Source organism: Mus pahari, unplaced genomic scaffold (genome assembly GCF_900095145.1).
Source record: "Mus pahari unplaced genomic scaffold, PAHARI_EIJ_v1.1 scaffold_6396_1, whole genome shotgun sequence".
Lineage (NCBI taxonomy): Eukaryota > Metazoa > Chordata > Mammalia > Rodentia > Muridae > Mus > Mus pahari.
In genome coordinates this window covers 57,033-83,435 of record NW_018392456.1, presented here as the reverse complement: position 1 = coordinate 83,435, position 26,403 = coordinate 57,033, and the positions used below count along the sequence as shown (strand labels likewise).

General features: G+C 42.5%; 1 protein-coding gene across 1 annotated transcript in view; it reads left to right on the top strand.

Moving 5' to 3' along the window:
* Window positions 1-9,788, top strand: part of Ceacam20 (carcinoembryonic antigen related cell adhesion molecule 20) — a gene marked incomplete at its 5' end in the record, with an annotated part of 18,893 nt that extends 9,105 nt beyond the window's left edge. The window contains 6 exons of the mRNA XM_021189202.1: window positions 4,005-4,122; window positions 4,338-4,426; window positions 6,207-6,268; window positions 6,934-6,975; window positions 7,676-7,786; window positions 9,370-9,788. Of these exons, the coding sequence (XP_021044861.1) occupies window positions 4,005-4,122; window positions 4,338-4,426; window positions 6,207-6,268; window positions 6,934-6,975; window positions 7,676-7,786; window positions 9,370-9,423 (476 nt within the window). The remainder of the gene's footprint in view (window positions 1-4,004; window positions 4,123-4,337; window positions 4,427-6,206; window positions 6,269-6,933; window positions 6,976-7,675; window positions 7,787-9,369) is intronic.
* Window positions 9,789-26,403: the final 16,615 nt, after the last annotated feature.

The window sequence follows — 26,403 nt, the reverse complement described above, 5'->3', positions numbered from 1 at the left end:
ATAACTAATGATGTTGAACATTTCTTTAAGTGATTTTCAGCCATTAGAGATTTTTCAGTTGAGAATTCTTTGTTTAGCTCTGTACCCCAATTTTTTTTGAGACAGGGTTTCTCTGTATAGCCTTGGCTGTCCTGGAACTCACTTTGTAGACCAGGCTGGCCTCAAACTCAGAAATCCACCTGCCTCTGCCCCATTTTTAATAGGGTTATTCGGTTCTCTGAAGACTTGAGTTCTTGAGTTCTTGGTAGATATTGGGTATTAGTCCTCTATTGTATGTAGGATTGGTAAAGATACTTTCCCAATCTGTAGGTTGCCATTTGGTCCTATCAACAGTGTTCTTTGCCTTACAGAAGCTTTTCAATTTTATGATATTCTATTTGTCTATAGTTGATCTTAGAGCCTGAGCCATTGGTGTTCTGTTCAGGAAATTTTTGCCTGTGCCCACATGTCTGAAGCTCTTTCCCACTTTCTCTTCTCTTAGTTTCTGTGTATCTGGTTTTATGTAGAGGTCCTTGATCCACTTGAACTTGAGCTTTGTACAAGGAGATAAGAATGGATCCATGTACATTCTTCTTCATGCTGACCACCAGTTGAAGCAACACCATTTATTGAAATTACTGTCTTTTTTCCACTAGATAGCTTTAGCTCCTTTGTCAAAGATCTAGTGACCATAGGTGTGTGGGTTCTTTATTATTCCATTGGTCTACATGCCTGTCTCAGTACCAATATCATACAGTTTTTATCACTATTGCTCTGTAATATAGCTTGAGGTCAGGGATGGTGATTCCCCTAGAGGCTTTTTTATTGTTGAGAATAATTTTCGCTATCCTGGTTTTTTTTTTTTTGTTATTCCAAATGAGTTTGCAAATTGCTCTTTATAACTCTATGAACAATTGAATTGGAATTTGATGGGGATTGCATTGAATCTGTAGATTGCTTTTGGCAAGATGGCCATTTTTACTATATTAATCTTGCCAATCCATGAGCATGAGAGATCTTTTCATCTTCTGAGATCTTCTTTGATTCCTTTCTTCAGAGACTTGAAGTTCTTGTCATACAGATCTTTCACTTCCTTAGTTAGAGTCATACCAAGGTATTTCATATTATTTGTGACTATTGTGAAGGGTGTTGTTTCCCTAATTTCGTTCTTAGCCTGTTTATCCTTTGAATAGAGGAAGGCTACTGATTTGTTCGAGTTAATTTTATATACAGCCACTTTTGCCGAAGTTGTTTATCAGGTTTAGGAGTTCTCTGGTGGAATTTTTGGGGTCACTTAAGTATACTATCATATCATCTGCAAATAGTGATATTTTGACTTCTTCCTTTCCAATTTGTATCCCTTTGACCTTCGTTTGTTGTCTAATTGCTCTGGCTAGGACTTTGAGTACTATATTGAATAGGCAGGGAGATAGTGGACAGTCTTGTAGTCCCTGATTTTAGTGAGATTGCTTCAAGTTTCTCTTCATTTAGTTTGATGTTGGCCACTGGTTTGCTGTATATTACTTTTCCTATGTTTAGGTATGGGCCTTGAATTCCTGATCTTTCCAAGACTTTTTATCATGAATGGGTGTTGAAATTTGCCAAATGCTTTCTCAGCATCTATGAGATAATCATGTAGTTTTTTTCTTTCAGTTTGTTTATATAGTGGATAACATTGATGGATTTCCTTATATTGAACCATCCTTGCATCCCTGGGATGAAGCCTACTTGATCGTGATGGATGATTGTTTTGATGTGTTCTTGGATTCGGCTTGTAAGAATTTTATTGAATATTTTTCGGATTGATATTCATAAGGGAATTTAGTCTGACACTCTCTTTCTTTGTTGGGTCATTGTGTAGTTTAGGTGTAAGCATAATTGTAGTTTCATAGAACCAATTGGGTAGTGTTCCTTCTATTTCTATTTTGTGGAATAGTTTGAAGAGTATTGGTATTAGGTCTTCTTTGAAGGTCTGATAGAATTCTGCACTAAACCCATCTGGTCCTGGGTTTTTGTTTTTTGTTTTTTTGTTTTTTTTTTTTTGTTTTTTGGTTGAGAGTCATTTAGTAACTGCTTCTACTTCTTTAGGGGTTATGGGACTGTTTAGATGGATTATCTGATCCTGATTTAACTTTGGTAGTTGGTATCTATCTAGAAAAGTGTCCATTTCACCAGATTTTCCAGTTTTGTTGAGTATAGCCTTTTGTACTAGGATCTGATGATTTTTTGAATATCCTTGATTTCTGTTGTTATATCTCTCTTTTCATTTCTGATGTTAATTTGGATACTGTCTCTGTGCCCTCTGGTTAGTCTGGCTAAGGGTTTATCTATCTTGTTGATTTTCTCAAAGAACCAGCTCCTGGTTTGGTTGATTCTTCCTATAGCTCTTTTTGTTTCTACTTGGTTGATTTCAGCCCTGAGTTTGACTATTTCCTGCTATCTACTCCTCTTGGGTGTATTTGCTTCTTTTTGTTCTAGAGCTTTTAGGTGTGCTGTCAAGCTGCTAGTGTATGCTTTTTCTAGTTTCTTCTTGGAGGCATTCAGGGCTATGAGTTTTTCTCTTAGGACTGTGTTCATTGTGTCCCATATGTTTTGGTATGTTTTGCCTTCATTTTTCTTAAATTCTAAAATTTCTTTAATTTCTTTTTTTTTTTTTCCTTGACCAAGTTATCATTGAGTAGAGCATTGTTCAGCTTCCATGTGTATGTGGGCGTTCTGTGTTGTTTTTTGTTGCTACTGAAGATCAGCCTTAGTCGGTGGTGATCTGATAGGGATCTTGAGATTATTCCAATTTGAGTGTTCCCGCCCACCCGCAGAAACACTCCGGTCTGGGTTCGTCCTGAAGGGCAGGAATATCCTAAAAGGGAATAGGCTGCGAAAGGAAATTGAGTCTAGACAAGACTCTGATCAAGGCTCGATTTTTAATAACCGGACTCCGTTTAAGTAACATGAAAAAAATCCCAGCCCCCTCTTTTAGTCTTTTGAAGTTGTCCGATCGTAGGTGGGTCCAAGGGATCGTAGGCGGGTATGAGGATTGTAGGCGGGGATGAGTGTCTGTTGACGTAGGTGGTCCAAGGATGCTGCATTCTGGGAGATCTGAGGTGGTCCTCTCGGTAGGCGGTGGAAACACAGCAACTCTCTGGTATGCCTATGGGCCTGTAGGGGGCTGGTGTTTTGGGGGAGAGTGATTAGTGGAGGTGGGAGACGCCAACACCAATCTTCTTGATATTTCTGGGCTATAGAGTGCCTGCCTGGACTCTAGTGAACTGGGGGCATGAATCAGCAGCGATGTGTTCGAAATAGAGCTCTCTCTCTCTCTTTCTCTCTCTCTCTCTCTCTCACACACATACACAGAGACTGACAGGCAGACAGAAAGACAGACTGACAGACATGTCCCCAGAAAGATCTATCTTAATACTCAACAAACCAGGGCCACTTCCTCAAACCCTGAGCCATCATCCCCCTGCAAAAGGCTTAGACAGAAATGGATGGGCAAGCATCAGGCCATTGTGGAATCAGCTGTTCCACATCAGGCACGACTAGGTGCAGTCTCTTCTCATCCCTCTAGCATCCTCTACAGTGGGTATCATTTTCCTCATTGTCAATAAGAAAGTTCAGTTCTGTAGTGAATTTATCTGCTCAGAGTCACACTGCCTTAGAGAGTCAATGGACTTTATCTGAGGGGCATCCAAATTTCTGTTATCAAAATCCTGTTCCTCACTCCATGCATTGACCCATCCAAATAACCAGTTACATACTGATCAATTCTTGCTCCATCAACTGAAGACATAGTTGATGCACAGAGAGGTTGATTAGTGTGCCCAGTGTCACAGAGGTGGGGCATTCAAACCCAAGCCAGTGTGCTCTGGGGAGGATACCACTCACACTGTCAATTGCTGAGTCCCAATGGCTGGAAAACGAGTTCCTCAGTAAGTGAAGATAAAGAAGCCAGAAACTCTGGATTGGAGCTGGGGATAGGAAGAGAGTGTTCCCCCGCTTAGTCTTGATTTTATCTCTTGGCCGAGGTCTCCAGTCATCCTCTATGTCTCCTGGAGCCATTGCTGGCATCGTTATCGGGATCCTGGTTGCCATTGCTTTGGCGATAGGACTGGGCTACTTCCTCTACAGCACAAAGGACAGATGGTAATAAGTGAGAGATTTGGAAGGGCTGGCAGGGGCAAGTAGCCGTGGCTGCTGTCCATGGTGTTGAATGCTGTCTGTGCACCCTGGGAATTCAGAGTATTTTGAGTCATTGTCCAAGAGCAGAAAAACAAGGGGATGGGGGTAAGGAATGTGACAGTGCCTATGGAAACTGGCCAGAACCTGCCCCATGAGGTTATGAGGGATATGTGTTTCAGGACCCGCAGGAGATCAGCCAGTGATACAAGGAGCTCTAATACCATACCACCAACCTCTGTGACGCAGAGCACCCCGGAGTCCAGGCACAGTAAGTGGCTCCACAGTCTGTGTTCTTGCAGTGGGTGAGGGGTGGGTGGGAGCTGCTATGGGAAGCCTAGGACTCTCCTCCCGGCTTAGCCCAGGTCACTGTCGGGTTCCAGGGGAGCTTTGTCCTCCCTGAGATGCACTACTATTAACCTCTCCCTCCCTCCCTCTCTCTCTCTCTCTCTCTCTCTCTCTCTCTCTCTCTCTCTCTCTCTCTCTCCCTCCCTCCCTTTCTACTCTTTCCCTTCCCATCCTCCACCTTTTCTTTCTCTTCTCTCTCCCCTCCCTCCCATACCCAGTCTGGTGAACTCTAGACATGCTCTGAGCCCATTCTTTTTTCAATTGTGTGTGTATGTGTGCATTTCTTCTCTTCCCCAACCCTCTCCACTCTCTTTGAGACAAGATATCACTGTGTACTCTGGCTATCCTGGAAGTCACCATGGTGGATGAAGCTGGCCTTGAACTCACAGAGAGCTCTGCCTCTGTCTTCTGAGTGCTGTGATTACAGGCATTTGACACCTTGGCCAGCTCCAATAAGCCTGTGCAAGTAAAACACAACTCAATTAATATGAATACAAGCTGCATGCCTAGATTGGGCAATTACACCACTATACTACTATATTCCTTGTCTATGAAATCCCTTGTAGTTTCTCTAGGCCACGTGCTTCTGCTTCATCTTCCTCTTACCTCCTCTTCTGTCTTCCTCTCTCTCCTTCCTCTCATCTCCCCTCCTCCTCCTCCCCTCTACCCCCTCAAACTTTTAGCTCCACATTTCCCTTCCACCGCTCTAGCCTTTATTTTAAAGTTAAAATGGGGAGGTTCACATGAAGTCACCCGAGTACACCATTCACTCCTTTTCTGAGACAACCCCTCTTGGGGAAGTGGAATTAGCATCAAAATACAAACAACCCCAGGGCAATCCATAGCATTCTGGATACATGCTAGGCAAGCTATCGACAACTGAGCTATACCCCAGCCCTATTAACCAAAAGATTGTTTTTATTACTTTTATGTTATGGATATATGTGTGTGTCTTGTGTGAGTATGTGCACACAAGAGTGAAGAAGGTTCTAGAAGAGCCTAAAAGAGGGTATCCACTCTCCTGGAGCTAGAACCAACTGACATGAGTGCTGGGTACCAAATTCTGGTCCTCTAAAAGAGCAGTAGCAAGTGCTTTTAATCTCTGATTTTTTTAAACTTTTTTTTTTTCAAGACAATGTTTTTCCTCTGTAGCCTTGGGGGTCCTGTAACTCACTCTGTAGACCAGACACAGAGAAATCCCATCTCAAAAAACAAAACAAAACAAAACAAAACAACAACAACAACAACAACAAAACCAAAAACCAAAGCCCAAAATAAATGAATAAATAAATAAATAAATAAATAAAATAAAACATTTTACTTTTCATCTTGAAACAGGGTCTTTCAAGATGTCCATGTAGCCTTGAACTTGGTGTGATAGCCCAGAAAGGATTTAAGCTGTAACCTTCCGGCCTCGGTCTCCAGAGTAGCTAGGACTACAGGCCAGTAGCTAGGTGCCTGGGTCTCAGTTCCATTTTACAGAAGAGAAACAGCTTCATGAAGGCTAAGGAGTGAGGCTGTGGCAGGCCACCCACAGCTCATGATCACAACTTAGGTCTTCCTCTCTATCACTAAATGGTCTGTCTTACCTGAGACATGATGGGAGGAAAGTCCTGAGGATGAGGGAACATTCTAGAAACACAGCACCCTGTCCTTATATCTCACCCTAACTTTTGCTCTGGGATGTGGTTTTCTTTCTCTAGATAAACCAAAGACTGTGTATGACAATACCCCGAAGCCTGAAGGAGAGGCCAGAGGCAAGAAGGTGGGTGAGCTCCTTGGATACTGTCACTGCTCACATACTTTATGTCTGGTCCTTCCACAGTCTAGCAGGATGTTTCTACCTCTTAGGATGAGAGGATACCATAGCCATGTCTCTCCCCTCTTTTCTGTCTTTTCTCACTCCTTTTCTATACATCTAAATGTATATGTGTGTGTATTGCTAGGGATTGAACCCAGCCTTAAGCCTGCTAGACTAGCTTTTACCACTGAGCCACGCCCCCAGCTCCTCACTGGGGGATTCTAGGCAGGGCTCTACCACTGAGCCATGCCCCAGCCCCTCACTGGGGGATTCTAGGCAGGGCTCTACCACTGAGCCACGCCCCAGCCCCTCACTGGGGGATTCTAGGCAGGGCTCTACCACTGAGCCACACCCCAGCCCCTCACTGGGGGATTCTAGGCAGGGGCTCTACCACTGAGCCACGCCCCCAGCCCCTCACTGGGGGATTCTGGGCAGGGGCTCTACCACTGAGCCACGCCCCCAGCCCCTCACTNAGCCACGCCCCCAGCCCCTCACTGGGGGATTCTGGGCAGGGGCTCTACCACTGAGCCACGCCCCCAGCCCCTCACTGGGGGATTCTGGGCAGGGGTTCTCTCACTGAGCCATGCCCACAGTCTCTATGACTTCTTCCCCATCCATTTTTTCCCCAGATGTGGTCATCGCCATGTGACTCCCCAGAGAGGTTCTATGAGGTAGGTTGGTCCTGCTGCATCTCGTTAAAGAAACTGTAGGAAATGTGACCAAAGGATTTTATGATTATCAAGGCTGAGAGTTGATTCAGCCTAAACCTTTCTCACTGCAAGCAGTTCCAGGGATGGGGAGATCATGGCCCAAGGCCACACAGGGATCCATATCTCATTCATGGATCTTGGCTGCTGTGTTGTTCCTTCCAGCAGGCCTTGGGGCTGGTTTGCAGTGGAATGGAACTGGTGAGGAACATGATGTCGGGAGGAAGTTAGGAGGGGAAGGTGCTGATCTAGGAGGAGAAAATGACTGGGGGGGTGTTGGGAGAGGGAGAAGGGAGGAGGGAGGAGGAGGGGGAGAGAGAAAGAAAAATTGAAGGAGGGACAGAGAGAGAATGACTGAGTGAGCATGTTACAGAGGAGCAGTGAGTTGGGAGCTGTAGTTGTTCCTCCACTTGGGGTTCTTTGTAGAACCTGAACCGGGTGTATTCTCCCCCCTTTTCTTTTCACACAGGTTCTGTCTCTAATGTAGCTCTGGCTGTCCTGGAACTCACTATGTAGAGCAGGCTGGCCTCAAACTCACAGAGATCCATGTGCCCTGGCCTCGCGAGTGCCACTACTGCCTGGCTTCTCTGTGTCCTTGAGGAGTATAGGTTGACCTCTTCTGGTCCATCTTGACTATGGCTCTCACTTGACTTCTTACTTGCAGAAGAAACCACCTTCCGCAGCTCCCGAGGGCTCCAGGAAGCCATTGCCCCAAATCCCGAAGCAGCCATTGGTGCCCCCAGGACCAGGCAGAAATGAAGAGTCAAATTATGAGGTATTCTGATGCTGTGTATTCTGGTGTCACTCCATCTCTGGTAGATAGAGACCTGCAGCTTTTGTCTTCTGCGGAGGAGTCTGTAGGACAAACACCCAGCAGAGTTTTTCTTTAAGAACCTTCGCAATCGTAGGGGCTGAGAAGATAGTTCAGTCCTAACCCCCACGTAAGAGCTGAGTATGATGGCGTTGCTGGACTCCCATTGCTGGGGTGGAGAAGTCCGGTGGAACCCTGAGGCTTGCTGGCCAGACAGCCTTGCAGAATCACAGGTTCTAGACCAGGGAGACTGTCTCAAAAATAAAATAAAGTAACACCAATAACACCAAACCCAATCAAAACACTCAAGGTGGACAATTCCTGAGGAACAACATCTGAGGTGAGTGCTAGCTTCCACACATATGCACCCACACATGCACACACATGCACACACACCTACACAGGTACAAATATGTGCAGGTACACACATGCATTCACATGTACACACATGCATTCACACATACATGCATTCACACATACACACATGCATTCACATGCACACACATGCATTCACACATACACACATGCATTCACATGTACACACATGCATTCACACGTACACACATGCATTCACATGGACACACATGCACTTACCACAAAAGATTCTTTTCAGTTCTGTTTAATTTCCTTTGTTATCTAGTTCATTTCCAAACCTGTCTGTTCGCCCCCTTTACTCCATCCTGATCCTGTTGAATCTCTCTCTCTCTCTTTCTCTCCCAACCTCTTCCACATAAGCCTCCTGCAAGGCTGGAATGGAGGTACTGGTGACCACTGAGGTTTCAAGTGGGGCTCCACTTGGGGTGGATCCATGTTCAAGTCTGTGTGATCCTGGTTTCTTACTGATTGTCAAGTGGCCTTTGACCTTTTCCTGTGTGTCCCTCTCTGCAACACTCTGTCTCTCTCTCTCTCTCTCTCTCTCTCTCTCTCTCTCTCTGTCTCTCTCTGTCTCTGTCTGTCTCTCTCCCCACTTGTTGCTGTTATTGTTATTGTTGTTGTTGTTGTTGTTGTTGTTGTTGTTGTTTTTGAGATAAGGTCTTTCTGTGTAGCCTTGGCTGTCCTGGAACTCCCTCTGTAGGTGAGGCTGGCCTCAAACTCAGAGATCCACCTGCCTCTGCCTCCTGAATGCTGGGATTAAAGGTGTGCACTACCACCACCCAGCTTTTTTGTTTCATTCAAAGCCAAATAGAAGCAAAAATCTTATGGGATAGATCGCAGTATCTTTGCAGTCACCTACATCTGGGGTCTTTGCCCTGTTCATTAGATACAAAATCCAGGTCTTTTCATCAGGGCTGGGAACTATATAATGGTGCCAATATCAGGAGGTGAGGCACTGTGGGGCCACCTTAGACTCTGTCTGTCCCAGTGGGCAGGGTCATAGGCTATTCCTAGAGATACGAGTATGACTGTAATGCAATGAAAAAGGAGGGATATCTGAGGAGAGGGGTAAAAGCCTCAGGCTGTCTGGACCGCAGGTGACAAGTCTGACAAGTCCCGTAGACCAGAGGACACTTAATAGACGGGACTCACTTTCTCCCTTTGTTTAACAGAAACTGCTGAATTCAAACCGTAGTCTTTACTGCAAGATCAACCCGTCAGCCTGATGCATGCCAAGCTTCTTTTCCCAGAAGGTTTGGACATGCCATCCTGGGTCACATACTCCATGACCTTGATACCTGCACTTTAGAATCCAGCCGTTCCCTGCCACCTTTGTGGACTTCATGATGACCTGGCTGGATCAGACTCTGGACAAACAGATTCCACCAAATCTTAGCTTCTGGCTCACGCTTTATTTACTGCAACAGAGCTGGTTTGGGGGAGATGGCTCAATCATTAAGATCACTTGCAGCTCTTCTGAATGACACAAGTTCAGTTCTCAGAACCCTTGTATGGAGACTTACCTATTCTAACTCCAGCTTCCAGGGGTCCAATACCCTCCTCTGGCCTCTGCAGAAACATGAAGACATACAGATTTAAAAAAAAAAAGCAAATCTCTGTCTCTCTGTCTCTCTCTTTTCTTTTCTTTTCTTTCTTTTTTTCAGACAGTGTTTCACTATGCCACCCTAGCTGGCCTGGAACTTGCTATGTAGATCAGGATGGCCCTGAACTCATAGAGATCCCCTACTTTTGCTGGGGTTAAAGGCATATGCCATCATACCCAGCTCAGTGGTTTGCCAGACAGGCACTGAATCTGGGTCCAGTCCCTAGCAGCACACATACAAAATGCAACAAAGGGGCTGGAGAGGCTTCTAGTGCTTAAGATGCACACTGCTCTTCAAGAGGACCCAAGGTCAGCTCCCAGGGCTCAGGTCAGTGCCTCACAACTTCCTGTTAACGCCAGCTCCTGAGCCTCATGTGCTTATGTGCACAGACATAAATACATAAATAGTGCCTGGGAACACATAAAAAAAATCTTCCTTTTTAAAAAAAGCAATGGCAGGCGGCATAATGGAAAGATGGCTCAGTAGTTAAGAGCTCTGGCTGTTCTTCCAGAGGACCTACGTTCAATTCCCAGCACCCACATGGAAGCTTACAACTATCTATAACTCCAGCTCCAGTGAATCTGTCACTTCCCCCACACCAGCATACAGGCATATAAAAATAAAAATAAACTATTTAAAAGAAAACAATAGTGCGTCTTAATTAGATTTCTATTCTTATTATAAAACACTACAACCACAAGCAACTTGGGGAGGAAAGGGTTCATTTCAGCTTATAGTTTGGAGTCCAGCATCCAGAGAAGTCAACATAGGACACCTATGTGTGTGTACGTGTGTGAGAGAGATGTGGTGGGGGAGAGATGGGGGTGGGGAGACTGGGCAGGACAGGATCTCCCCATGCTGGAAAGAAAGTGCTACACTGTCACTCATGCTGTGTTTTATAAAATGTGCTATGATGCAGGGGGAGGGGGTGCCTTAGTGGGCCCATGCTGATACATCCACCTGAGGTTATCAGACATACCACAGGCATAAAAGGAAGTTAATTTGGGACCTGGGAAGGGGTGTGGGGAAGGGAGTAGAGGCAGAGAAAGAAAGGGGACAGAGAAGGACAGAAAGAGAGAGAGAAGAGATGGGGAGAAGCTGGCCAGGGACACAGGAAAAGAAAGAGAAGGAGAGAGTAGGTAGAGAGAGGAAAGATAGAAAGGGAGAGAGATAAGGGGAGAAGGGAAAAGGGAGAGAGAGAGAGAGAGAGACACAGAGAGAGAGAGAGAGAGAGAGAGAGAGAGAGAGAGAGAGAGAGAGAGAGAGAGAGAGAGAAGTGTTTTTATAGCAAGCTTGTCTGTTTTATCTGACTTCTGCTAGGTAATTGTTGGGCAGAGCCTCAAGGAAATGCTAACGTTCTTCCATTTTGGTTTAATTAAAAAAAATGAGAAACTAGGAAGAGGTGATACTGAGGTAGGAATAGGGTTGTTGTGATCTTTAGTTCCTCGTGCTGACTTTGGGGTGATGGTTTTGTCTTTGGGGGACCTAAGAAAATTGGGATCGAGGTCCCGAGAGAGCTGGCTGTTTCAATGCTGTTTAAGGGTCTGTGGAACCATCTGTGGGTAGGAAGGTACAGGCCCAATAGAAATGTCTGTGCAAGCAAACAACATCATCTGTGGGCTGCTTCTCTGGAGCTGTCTTCAATGTAGATTTTGAGTAAACACTTGGACTTGGCAAGATGCTGAAATACATATACATATTAGAGGCAGAAAATAAAGTTAAATCCATTTAGGAAGAAAAAAGTTTTCTTGGATGTACATTTGAAACCCTTAGGTCTTGGTGGTTGCAGGGAGGGAATGGGAGAAATCCCACTCTGGATTATGCAACAGGTTGAGGGGCTTAGGATTTTGACTGACAGGGGTGCTTACCCAGATTTGGTCCACAAGAGGTGGACCCGAGTGGGTTTCCTGAGGCTTAGAAGAATCCTTGTAAGTTTACAGAAGAGATAAATCTGTTAACAGCACGAACAGTATTTAAGTTCAGCTCAGGGAAACAAAAACCTTTTGTGGAGCAGAAGGGGCAAGAGGGACTTCCCCCTCTATCCAGATGAATGAATGCACATAAAGTTAGAAGAATGAGAAACATTTTTAAGTTTATATTTACAAGACAATAAAAAGAAACATAAATTTTTGACCTTGTGAATATAATAATTGATCATATAGCTTTAGCATGGGAAACATCTTATGTGTATGGTTAAAAGACAACCCAAGGAAACTTAAAATCTTGAACTTGTGATCATATAGTGGAATGTTTTCTTTGAGTTAGGCTAATTTATCAGAACTCCATTGATGAATGGCAGAACTCTTGAAGTCTTAATATAACAGTGGTGTATCCAGGGAAGAAATATGAAGCTACTAGGATTCTAGAATTGCTGAAGGATGACCCCAGATTCAGAGTATGCAAGAACAAAGCGTGTTTATTCTGCAGAAACAACCAGCATGCCAGTCACCAGCGCTTCGCAATGGTGATAACAGATACAGATATTCTAGCCCCCTTTATAACAGAATTGGAATATTAAATCTAATTGCTTCTGAGATAACAGACATCTAAAACCTAAAGCACATCCCAAGGGGTTTAACCGAAGGTCATAAAGAAGGAGCTAAGGGTATACACCACAGGTGCAAAGACAGGAGATAAAATATTTGTAGCTGTCCAGCAGCCATGATTGAAGTGGGCACCTGAAAGGAGGGCTGGAAATGAAAAAGGAGGGTGTGTGTGTGGGGGGGAGAGCGGGCGGGGAGCGAGAGAAGGCTGTAGCCAAGACGAAGTTTCTGATCAAGGCTCAAAGTTTAACATTCAGCACTGTGTTTATATAGGGAGAGCCCACAGACCCATCCTTTATTCTAGCTGGATTATGTTGCAAAGCAAGCTCAGCAGACAGTCTGCTCCTGTAGGAAACTGCAGGTGTGGCAAGGTGGAAGACTCCACTTAGGTTGGTGGAAGACCAACTGTGGAAAACACTTAAGGTCTATTTAGCCTGCTCAAGGCTGGGGGAAGGGCACAAATATTGACTGGGTTTATCTATACAAAACTTCAAGGACTATTTAGTTATCATTTCTAACTCTCCACGAGTCTGCAAATTGACCCATTCTTGTCTCCTGGACAAAGCTCAAGTCCAAGTTGATCAAAGAACTCCACATAAAACCAGATAGAATGAATCTAATAGCAGAGAAAGTGGGAAAGAACTTTGAACACATTGGCACAGGGAAAAATTTCCTGAACAGAACACCAATGGCTTATGCTCTAGGATCAAGAATTAACAAATAGACCTCATAAAATTGCAACGCTTCTGTACAGCGAAGGACACTGTCAATAGGATAAAATGGGAACTTACCAATTGGGAAAAGATCTTTACCAACCCTATATACAATATAGGTCTAACATTCAAAATATACAAAGAACTCAAGAAGTTAGACTCCAGAGAACCAAATAACCCTATTTAAAAAATGGGGTACAGAGTTAAACAGAGAATTCTCAACTGAGGAATCTCTAATGGCTGAGAAGCACTTAAAGAAATGTTCAACATCCTTAGTCATCAGGGAAATGCATATCAAAACAACCCTGAGATTACACCTCACACCAATCAAAATGGCTAAGATCAAAAATGCAGGTGACAGCTGATGCTGGTGAGGATGTGGAGAAAGGAACACTCCTCCATTGCTGGTGGGATTGTAAGCTGGTACAACCACTCTGGAAATCAATCTGGTGGTTCCTCAGAAAACTGGACATAGATCTACCTGAGAACCCAGCTATACCACTCTTGGGCATACACCCAGAAAATGTTCCAAGATGTAATAAGGACACATGCCCACTATGTTCATAGCAGCCTTATTTATAATAGTCAGAAGCTGGAAACAACCCAGATGTCCCTTAACAGAAGAATACAGAAAATATGGGACATTTACACAACGGAGTACTACTCAGCTACTAAATGCAATGACTTCATAAAAATTTGCATGCTAATGGATGGAGATTGAAAATATCATCCCGAGTGAGGTGACCCAGTCACAAAAGAACACATATGGTATGTACTCACTCATAAGTGAATATTAGTAAAAAAGAAGCTTGGAATACCCACGACACAACTCACAGACCATATGAAACTCAAGAAAAAAGATCACATCAAAGAAATGCAGGGACAAAGAATGGAACAGAAACTGAAGGAAAGGCCATCCAGAGACTGCCTCACCTAGGGATCCATCTCATCTGCAAACACTAAACCCAGACATTTTTGCTAATGCCAAGAAGCACTTACTGACAGGAGCTGGGTATAGCTGTCCCCTGAGAGGCTCTGCCAGAGCCTGACCAATACAGATGTGGATGTACAAAGCCAAATATTGGACTGAGAGCAGGGACCGAAATGGAGAAGTTAGGGTAAGGACTGTACGTGGTGAAGGGGTTTGCAACCTCATGGGAAGAAACATTATCAACCAACTAGACACCCCTCCCCAAAGCTCAGAGGAACTAAGCCACTAACCAAAGAGTACACATGGGGGCCACGTATGGCTCCAGCTTGATATGTAGTACGGGATTGCCTTATTGGGCATCACTGGGAGGGGAGCCCCTTTGTCCGGTGGAGGCTCGATGACCCAGGGTAGGGGAGTGCTAGAACACCGAGGCAGGAGTGGGTTGGCTGGTGGGGGAGCACCCTCATAGAGGCAGGGGGAGGGAGAGGGGATAGAGGGTTTGTGGAGGGGAAACTGGGAAAGGGGATAACATTTGAAATGTAAATAAATAAAATAACCAATAAAAATGAAAAAAAAAAAGAATGGATCAATTTGCATTTTTCCACATGCTGACTGCCCGTTGAATCAGCACCATATGTTGAAAATGCTGTCTTTTCCCCCACTGGATGGTATTTCTTTTTTCAGAGGCTTGAAGTTCTTGTCTTACAGATCTTTTACTTGCTTGGTTAGAGCCACACACACCAGGATACTGTATATTATTTGAGACTATTGTGAAGGGTGTCATTTCCCTAATTTCTTTCTCAGCCCATTTATCCTTTGAGTAGAGAAAGGCCACTGATTTGTTTGAGTTAATTTTATATCCAGCTACTTTCAGGAAGTTGTTTATCAGCTGAAGGAGTTCTCTGGTGGAATTTTTGGGGTCACTTAAGTATACTAATATATCATCTTTAAATAGTGATATCTTGACTTCTTCCTTTCCAATTTGTATCTTACTGACTTTCTTTTGTTGTCTAATTGCTCTGGGTAGGACTTTGAGTACTGTACTGAATAGGTAGGGAGATAGTGGGCAGCCTTGTCTAGTCCCTGATTTTAGTGGGATTGCTTTGAGTTTCTTTCCATTTAGTTTGATGTTGGCTACTGGTTTGCTGTATATTGCTTTTACTATGTTTAGGTGTGGGCCTTGAATTGCTGATCTTTCCAAGACTTTTAACACGAAGGATTTTGAATTTTGTCAAATGCTTTCTCAGTATCTAATGAAATGGTCATATAGCTTTTTTTCTTTGAGTTTATATAGTGGATTACATTGACAGATTTCTGTGTATTGAACCATACCTGCATCCCTCGGATGAAACCTCCTTGATCATAGTGAATGATCGTTTTCATGTGTTCTTGGATTTGGTTTGCAAGAATTTTATTGAGTATTTTTTGAATCGATATTCATAAGAGAATTTGGTCTGAAGTTCTCTTTCTTTGTTGGGTCATTGTGTGGTTTATGTATCAGCACAACTGTTACATTGTTCTTTCTGTTTCTATTTTGTGGAATAATTTGAAGGGTATTAGGTCTTCTTTGAAGATCTGATAGAATTCTGCACTAAAACCTCTGGTACTGGGGATTTTTTGGTTGGAAGACTTTTCATGACTATTTTTATTTCCTTAGAGGTTATGGGGCTGTTTAGATGGTTATCTGATTCTGATTTAACTTTGGTATCTGGTATCTGTCTAGAAAATTATCCACTTCATCCAGATTTTCCAGTTTTTTGAGTATAGGCTTTTGTAGCAGGATCTGATGAATTTTTTGTATTTCTTCAGTTTCTGTTGTTATTTCTCCCTTTTCATTTCTGATTTTGTTGATTTGGATACTGTTTCTGTGCCTTTTGTTTATCCTGGCTAAGGTTTTATCTATCATGTTGATTTTCTCAAAGAACCAGATCCTGGTTTGGTTGATTCTTTGTGTAGTTCTTTTTGTTTCTATTTGGTTGATTTCAGCCCCGAGTTTGATTATTTTCTGCTGTCTACTCCTCTTGGGCGTATTTGTTTCTTCTTGGTCTAGAGCTTTCAGTTGTGCTGTCAAGCTGCTAGTGTGTGCTCTCTCCAGTTTCTTTTTGGAAGCACTCAGAGCTATGAATTTTTCTATTAGCACTGCTTCCATTGTGTCCCATAAGTTTTGGCATGTTGTGCCTTCATTTTCCTTAAATTATAAAAAGTCTTCAATTTCTTTCTTTATTTCTTCCCTGGCCAAGTTATCATTGAGTAGATAGTTATTCAACTTCCATGTGTGTGTGGGCTTTCTGTTGTTTTTGCTGTTATTGAAGACCAGCCTTAGCCTATGGTGATCTGATAGGATGAGTGGGATTATTTCAATCTTCTTGTATCTGTTGAGGCTTGTTCTGTGACTAATTATATGGTCAGTTTTGGAGAAGGTACCATGAGGTGCTGAGAAGAATGTATATATATTTTTTGCTGTAGTGTGAAATGGCCTGCAGATATCTGTTAAATCCATTTGGTTCATAACTTCTGTTAGTTTCACTGTGTCTCTGTTTAGTTTCTATTTCCATGATTTGTCCATTGGTGAGAATGGGATGTTGAAATCTCTCACCATTATTGTGTGAGGTGCAATGTGTGCTTTGAGCTTTAGTAGTGTTTCTTTTACAAATTTGGGTGCCCTCACATTTGGGGCATAGATGTTCAGAATTGAGAGTTCATCTTGGTAGTTTTTTCCTTTGATTTGTATGAAGTGTCCTTCCTCATTTTTTGGTAACTTTTGCTTGAAAGTTGATTTTATTTGATATTAGAATGACTACTCCAGCTTGTTTCTTGGGACCATTTGCTTGCAAATTTTTTTCCAGCCTTTTCTCTGAGGTAGAGCCTGTCTTTGACAAAGGCTTGTACCTGACATTTCCCCATGTGTCCCCTTTCTCTCCATTCTCACTCACCTCTCCTTTCTTTCTGAGCCATGTGTGAGAAGTCTTCCTGATTGACCCATAGAAACAGGCTCAACACCATATCCCATGTCGGTCCTGGATAATGTGTGTTCAGTAGCGTTACCAGGTCTTCTCAAGAAGCATTCTCAAACAGTCCACGAGACTGGATTGAGATTAAATTTCTCTGGGTCTTCCATGAGAAGCTGATGTATATATGCTGTATGTACAGTCATGTTAAATCTTTATATTTAGAAGAGCAAAACACATACTAACTTCCTTCATTATTGTCATCCTTTACATCCCTGTTGTCATCTTCAGCATCTTCTTCTCCATGGCCATACTTATAATCAACACCATTATTATCATTAAAATAGTCATTAACTACAGGAGGAAGTTCAGATATTGCACTTGGCCACAGGAATGACAAATAGGGCACAGAGCTATCCACCTTTAATCTCTTCAGAATTCCACAGCACCTATCAGACACTACAATTGATGACTTAATTACCTATTTATTTATTTGCTATTGGGTATATGCAGGTACCTGTGCAATGACACACACATACATGGGGGTCAGAGGATAATTTGGGATGAGGTATTTTCATCCACCTTTTATGACAGTTCTGGGGATCGAACTCAAGTTGTTAGCTTTTCACAGCAACTGTTCAATACACTCAACTATCTTAACAGCTCATAAGTCACTACAAGTAAAAAATGAAAGACAGAAGACAAGGAACTAGTGAGATAACTCAAGATGGGAAAGGGCTTGACACCAAGCATGACAACCTGAGTTCAGTCCCTGGGACCTATGTTGTGGACGGAGAGCACTGACTCCTCCATCATGTCCTCTCACCTACACACGCGTACCGTTGAATGTGCATGACTACCAATAAATAAATATAACACCATACTTTAAAAAGGCACCAAGACACTTTTTATAATGTGTCATCTGTGACACAGCTAAGCACCATTTAGAAATAGAAAGTGAGGAAATCAGGTTAGAATTTCAAGGGAGGAATAAGGAGTTGGATGGTGAAGAAGATCTTGGAAAGGAAGTGCTCAGAAGTATTTAAGCTCTATTTCACTAGGTAAAACTGAGACACATCTCAGTATTTGTTAGAAAACTATGTGGGGGTTAAATGACCCTTTCCCAGGGGCCACCTAAGATTACCAGTAAACATAGATATTTGCCTTGTGACCCATAATAAGAGCAAACTTACAGTAGCAATGAAATAATTTTATGGCTGTGGGATCACTTCATAAGAAACCGTTTTTAAGTGTACTCAGCATTAGCAAGGTTGAGAACCCCTGCTGTAGGGAACCATGGGAAAATTGTTAACATTTGTGTTGAGCAGGCAGCTGTCTGCCTAACTCCAGCCTCCTATCTGGTGATGTTAAGTACTTTGAAAACCAGAGATAATAATGTTATTGCTAATGCAGGCTGATCAGATTGTGTGGTGCCTTTGTGAGAAGACCCTTGCACACATCATCAGCTTCCCCTTGATGTTAAAGATGCAAGAGAAACTCACGGTGCTGTTAGACACCCGGAGATGACAGCTGCTGTGCTTTGAAAATGTAATCAGTCAGTCAACAACCACCATTCACTTGACTCACAAAGATCTGCTCTTAAAATCCAGAGCTACTTGCTTTTCCTTGGGAAATGTCACAAAATAAAGGAAATCATCTGATTCAGATTATAAGCAGAATGGATCACATGACCAGCCTCCCTCATTGAGAGCAGAAGGCTGTTCAGGCAGGTCCTGGGGTTATTCTAATGTTTCAGTGTCATAATACTGATGATAGAATTACTAGTATCATGAGAGTTTCCAGGATACAGCTCAGTGCTGATCATTTACACTTGGGACCTAAGAGCACAGGTGAAATATTTTGACAAAGCCTGTGTCCAATGATAGAGCCACAGCAGCCAATGAAATGGAGAGAGTCTACAGCCAATCAAACAGCTAGCATGGCTTTTTCTTCATTCTTATTCTCTCACAGTGGTCCTTTGATAAGTACCAGCCCATGGGACCAAGTTCAGACTGAGTAAGGAACTCCTTTCCTCTTGTGAAATGTCTTCTCTCTGTGTCCTTTCTCTATTCAATGTTTTACTGATGGTCTACAGAGCCATGAGTAAACCTTTGTTCCTAATTCAGTATTTTATACATGTCCATAAAATTAACTGCAAAGTCAGTGTATAGTTTCTCAATGGAAATCTTACTTATTTAGAGGAGTGACAAGAAGTAGGGACTCCAGGAATAACATTATCTTTCTTTTTGTTGTTACAAGGAAGAATTTTTAATGAAAAGCATGCTAGTTTATAGAGATTGTATACTCAATGTTTCTTTCCTTTAAGTGTCTATTTTAACTTTGGGCTGATGAGATAGCTCAGCTAGTAAAGGGGTTTACTACCAACTCTGCTATCTGAGTTCCATCTGGGGGACTCACTTGATGGAAGGAGAAACAGAATTCACACAAGCTTTCCCCTGGACTTCACATGCACGCACCCACCTGCAAATAAAAAAAAATGTAATAGGCTGGACCTGGTGAAACACACCTTCAGGCTCAGTACTTCAGGGGCAGAGGCAGGAAGATCTCTCTGAGGTTTAGGCTAGCCTGGTCTCTGTAGTTAGTTTCAGCCCAGCTAAGGTTACCCAGTGAAATCTTGTCCCAAAATAAATTAAGAAAAAATAAACCTCTCTGTCTTCCAACTCTAAATTGGGTGAAAGAAAAAGAATTTGTTCAAAAGGAGTCAATGCTCATTTATAAAAACAATTATTTTTTTTTTACATTCCATATTTTATCCCCTCCTCCCGTCTACCCTCCTACTGTTCCACATCCCATACCTTCTCCCCACACCATCTCCACATGCATGCCCCCCATCCCCCAACCCCCACCACCCACCCAACCTGACCTCTAAACTCCCTGGGGCCTCCTGTTTCTTGAGGGTTAGGTGCATCATCTCTGAATGAACACAGACCTGTAAGTCCTCTACTGTATGTGTGTTGATTGGCCTCATATCAGCTGGTATATGTTGTCTGTTTGGTGGTCCAGTGTTTGAGAGATCTTGGGGGTCCAGATTTATTAAGACTGCTGGTCCTCCTACAGGATCAACCTGCTCAGCTTCTTTCAGCCTTCCCTAATTCAACAACAGGGGTTAGCTGCTTCTGTCCATTGCTTAGGTGCAAATATCTGCATCTGACTCAGCTTGTTGGGTCTTTCAGGGTGTGGTCATGCCAGGTCCCTGTTTGTAAGCACTCCATAGCCTCAGTAACAGTGTCAGGCCTTGGGACCTCCGTTTGAGCTGGACCCCACTTTGGGCCGGTCACTGGGCCTTCTTTTCCTCAGGCTCCTCTCCATTTCCATCCCTGTAATTCTTTCAGACAGGAACAATTATGGGTCAGAGTTGTGACTGTGGGATGGCCCCTCCCTCACTTGATGTCCTGTCTTCCTGCTGGAGGTGGGTTCTATAAGTTCCTTCTCCTTATTGTCAGGCATTTCATCTAAGGTCCCTCCCTTTGAGTTCTGAGAGTGTCTCAACTTCCAGGTCTCTGGTGGATTCTGGAAGGTTCCCCAAATTAATTGGGGCTGAAAACATGGCTTATTTGGTGTTTGCCTGGCATGCATTGAGTGTGAGGTTCCTTCCTCGTCATTGTATCATGTGAGTGAAGGGACTCTAGTTAGTTCACATGTGGCTAGCATGACACTGGAAGACCTTGCCCTTTTCCCCCATTCCTTCTGCCTTGCTCAAATCCATTAGATTACATCCCTGTAGCTAGCCCTCAAAGATCTATTCCCTCATTTGGCCAATATCTCCTCCTGAAGCTGACTTCCAGGGAATAGCTATCAAAGTACTGAAGTTCAGCAATCAAAAGCCCCCACTGGCTCACCTAACGTAACCCAATTAAGATTAAATAACCCATCTTAACACAGGGTTTCCCCTTGAACCTTTATAAACCACCATTGGCCTATGTGCCATGTCTCCTCTCTATCCTGAGATAGCTTTTTGTGCCCAACCCAGTACCACACAAAAACCCCTTGCTTCTTGCCCCTTTTCTCCCCTCTCCTTCCCCCCTTCCCCTTCTCACTCATTTTCTATCTCCTTGTTTGTTCCCTTTCCCTGCCCTATGCCATTCTGTGGCAAATAAATTTCCTTTGTGCCGAGAATTTGGTCTGAAAACTTGGTCTTGAGAGTCCTGACCCAATACTTTTTCTTTTAATCAGCAATGTTAGATCACATCTGTAATCTCAGAACTTGGGAAGCAGATACTGTAGGACATGATGTACTGACATTTTTAAAGAATTCTGGCATTCGGGGTTCTTTAGAGAATACAGGAACAGTATAAGAATGTGCTCTCACGGTAATCCCACGTGTAAGGAATGTAGTGCTGCTTCATGCTGTCTGCAGCACCTGACTGTGATTTGTCTCATGCTCTAGCAGCAGCACAGTTTTGCCAGATGCAGCTCATTTATGCAGTTGTGTGGTATCTGAAATTCCAGGAACTTTTTCAAAGAGTACATAAATGCTGGAGCCCTGAGAGGCATGGTATGTAGTTCTAGGTCACTTAGGGAGGTTGGTTGCAGGTTGTTAAATAGCTATGGCCATATAAGCAACAAAAGGGAAAAATTACATTTAGGGATCTGTTTCCCCTCGATTCTTGTTTCTCTGCTATCTAGTATTAGGTGGTGAAACCAGAGGAATGAAAGGTGGTAAGACCCACAAAGTAGCAAAGACCAGCTAAAATCAGTGTAGGGGCTGTCCTCAGATTCACAGTGAGTCTGTCTGGGTTCATTGAAACCATGTCTTAAAAATATTAATTGAAGGCATAGAGATTTGCAAGCTGTGGATATTGGATCATTAAGGGTGTAGGAGATCCTAGCTGCATGGTAAATTATAAGAAAATCACGCCTTTAATCCCAGCACTCGGGAGGCAGAGGCAGGCAGATTTCTGAGTTCAAGGCCAGCCTGGTCTACAAAGTGAGTTCCAGGACAGCCAGGGCTACACAGAGAAACCCTGTCTTGGAAAAAATTTCATTTCTTTATCATCATTTCCCCTTGATAAGCACAAGAGAGGTGCTATAGGTGGAGTGAGCCGAGTGGTGCCCTCTATGAGAAGAGAGACAGGTGCTGGCAGGGCCATTGAGGTTCGTGTCATGAAATGATGGGCTAAGTCAGCTCAATGGTTCCACAAAGTCTCATACAGTGAGGAAGCTTGGCTGCGGTTTGAGAGGTAAAGCTGATAAGTCAAATGTCTGCGACACCTGTGTGAGATCCTGACCCTTCAGGGACAGTCCCAAGCCCAACAGGAAAAGATAATTAGGAAGAGATCGGACACAGGCTTTTTAAAAATCTTGTGGTAAAATATTCTGGCAGGGCACCTGTCGCTTTAACTACTGTTAAGAGTTTGGAGCTGTTGTTCTGTGATTTAATATACTTACTTTGTTGGGTTCCCATCCATCTCCAGAACTGGTCAGTAATCTAGACAAAGTATTTCTATGAGAGAGAGAGAAGTGGACTCCCATGGCATTCAACTTGTCTGACTGATTACCCATTAGGAAAGGAGGCTACCTATAAAGTCATGTACATTATAAAGAAATACCATCTGGACTATCAGGAACTCCAAAAAAAAAAAAAATCAACAACAAGTGGAAGCAATTTGACTCAGAGTCAGTAAAAATGTGGCCAATGATCTCTCTCTCTCTCTCTCTCTCTCTCTCTCTCTCTCTCTCTCTCTCTCCCTCTCCCAGACAAGGTTTCTTTGTGGAGTCCTGGCTGTCCTGGAACTCACTCTGTAGGCCAGGCTGGCCTCGAACTCAGAAATCCACCTGCCTCTGTCTCCCAAGTGCTGGGATGAAAGGTGTGTGCCACCAGGCCCGGCCCTGGGAGTCCACTTCTAAGGAGTACTTAATTAAAATCCCAAAGACACTTAGGGAATTTGTGTCTTAGAAGCAGTGAGAACACCCTGGGGAGAGGAGGATGGAAGGGATGGAGAAAGACTGCTCAATGGGCACTACATTACAGTATAAGAAAATGAGTTCTAATACTGAGGGTGTGGTACATATAAACACTGGATTATAACCAGTTATAATGAAAGAAGAAATTATGAAATCAGTTGAAAAATGGATAGACATGGGAAGTATAATAAGTGAGATGACGCGAACTTAAAAGACAAATATTTTTCCATTGTATGAGGATCCTAGCCTATAATGTCCAAGAGCAATGAATTCCTTCTGGGGCTTGGCAGATGTCTCAGCAACTAATAGTACTTGCTGCTCTTCCAGAGAGTCTGGGTCTTATTCCCGACACTCAGATGGTGGCTCAAAACCTTCTGTAACTCCAATTTCAGGGGTTTCAGTGCCTTCCTCTGGCCTCTGAGGATATTTGTGGTTACATAGGAATGTATGTGGGCAAACCATTCATGAGCATAAAACATTTTTTAAACTTTTACATCTTGAGAAGTGTATATAGCCTTGTCAAATCAAGCACACCCTGTGTGAGTCCCACTAGGTTTTTATTCCTAAAGATGGGAGGTTCTGTGTCTCACTGAGTGGTTAGGTACAGTTGTCATGTGATTGATTACTTTGAAGTAGTGCATTAATAAGCAGAATAAATATTTGAGCATCCTGTACAACCTAGATCATTTATTTTGATTTTAAGAAAGGCAGACCCAGGCCAGGTAGTGGCGGCGCATGCCTTTAATCCCAGCACTTGGGAGGCAGAGGCAGGTGGATTTCTGAGTTCGAGGCCAGCTTGGTCTACAGAGTGAGTTCCAGGACAGCCAGGGCTACACAGAAAAACTCTGTCTTGAAAAACAAAACAACAAAACAAAACCAAAACCAAAACCAAAAAAAAACCCCCCAAAACCCAACAAACAAACAAACAAAACCCTAAAGAAAAGAAATGCAGACCCCGGAGGAACTAGAATTCCTGCAAAACATTTTTTTTCTTTAAATGAAATGTTGTCAAGGATAATCATTTGATATGAAGACACTGCATTTCCTCTATATTTCCCATGTATATATGTAAACATGTGTAACTATGTCTATAGTCTTGGCTTAGAAAGAATATAGGGGGTAGTAATTGGTGTTGACTGAGGAAAGGACACATGAATCATGAAAGAGCATAAAATGTTTGGTTTTGTGTTTGTTATTAAGCATAGAGCACCCTGTATTCCCAAGTGGTATCCCATCCAAGTACTATCTAGGCTTGACCCTGCTTAGCTTCCAAGATCAGACAAGATTAAGCACAGTCTGGGCAGGATGGCCATAGACAAAGTTTTTTCCAAGTTTTATATCTGCATCTACATTTATTGCATGGGTGTTTTGCCATGCACAAATGTCTGTCTGCTATGTATGTGTCTGGTTCCTGTGGAGGTCAGAGGGTATCAAGTCCACTGGAACAGGAGTTACAGGTGGCTGTGAACCACTCTGTGGATGCTAAGATTCAAACTCAGGTCTTCTGCAAGAGCAGCCAATGCCCTTAATTCCTGAGCCATCTCTCCGGCCCATGGATTTTCTTCCCTTGTTTGATTTGTTTTGTCACCGTGAACATGTGAATTATTCTGCGGTAGTTATTGTAAAGGCCATGTTCTTGTTAAAGCAGTTGTCAGTCAGTGTAATAGGAGTTAGATGTGGCTAGTCGCTGAATACATTGGTTGCACTGATCCACTTACAAGGTAAGTTTTTTTTTTTTAAATTACTTGGTGGGGAGAGGTTTTATGACCTGAAAATGTCCCCCTTTTAAAATTTTGTTCAACACTATCTCAAGCCATCCTATTATAGTATTTCTTTATTTAAAGATTTTTTTAGATGTTCTTTTTTTATTATTAGATATTTTCTTTATTTACATTTCAAATGCTATCCTGAAAGTCCCCTATACTCTTCCCACTATAGTATTTCTTAATATGTAAATGATAATGCTATGGTTAAAGTGTTTTATTTAAATAAGAGTTAAAATAAAAAAAAATTGAAACAGTAAAAGGATCTGGTGGTGTAGTTAATAGTTGGGTGATTATAGATAGAAATGTGCCTATGTTCTAAAAACATTGGAAGGAGTTTTGATGTTTTCACTACAATGAAATATGTTTGGAGAGATGTGTGTGTTGCTGTGGTTTAACATTACCCAGTGTAGAAAAGTTCTGAAACTTTGGGAAGCAGCCTATTGATGAGTATGACTTTAATACATCAATGAGAATAGAAAATCCTTCTCATTAAGGAGTTACATTTAGCAACAGAAATTAATGAAACTGTCATTTGTGAGGTACTGGATGCAACTGGGGGTTGGTACTCAGTGTATTGGGCCAGACTGAAAGAGACAATGTAGCATATTTCTCTAACTTGTGGATCATGTGTTTTAAAAATAGATTTCTAAAACCATTTATATACAATCATATACATATATATGCGTGTATACATGCATATTATATATAAAATGTTATATTATATAACATATGACATAACAGTAGAAGCAAATTGTCTGGAGAAATGGAAGGGACTACCAGTGGAGACAAGAAAAGAGAGAGAGAGAGCATAATGGAATGTTGGGGGAGCAGGTTAAAGTGTATATCTTTATATGAAAACATATCCATAAAACTCATTATTACATGCAAGAATATGTACCAATTCTTAAAAAAAATGAATTGACTGGGAATCATGGTACACACCTTTAATCCCAGCAAAGATTAGAAATTAGACAGGGAATCTCAGGTTGAGGTAAGCCCGGTGTATAAAGCAAGTTCCAAGCCAGCCAAAGCTACAGAATTGAGACTCTGCCTCAAATGATAAAGCAAAAAACAATGGGGTAGAAAGAAAGCCCTCAGGACAGAAAGTAGAATAATGATTGTCAGGGAATGTGAGCTTCTTATTTAACTGATAGGATTTCAGTTTTAGAAGATTAAAAACTGTTACACAGACAGATGTGGTGATGGTCTGCATTGTGTGATTAAATGGGGCAGACAGATGTGATGGCCTGCATTGTGATTAAATGGGGCAGTATATTAGGACAGAATTGCCACATGGTAAGATGATGAACATGATTGTAGTATCAGTCTTTGTCTGATTGTAGTTAGACTGGATCTGTTGTAAATTCAATTAACCAAATTCAATTTTACACATGTATTCATAAAGCATCTCTATGTGTTAAATAGGAGCTATTCCAATCAGTTTTCTGAGTTCTTGTGAACCTTTTGAAGATTTTGTTGTCATTCTGTTTGAATAGAACCCTCTAGTGCAGTGGTTCTCAACAGTGGGTTGAGACCCCTTTAGGGTCTGTTTCTAGCACCCACATGGTGGCCCACAACCAAATCTAATGCCAGTCCTAGGGGATCTGATGTCCTCTTTTGGCTTCAACAGGTACTGTATGTACATTCTACATAGGTATACATGTAGAAAAGGACCCCCACATAAAACTTTTCTTTTTTAAAAAAAGATTTATTTATTTATTTTATGNATATGAGTACACTGTAGCTGTACTGATGGTTGTGAGACATCATGTGGTT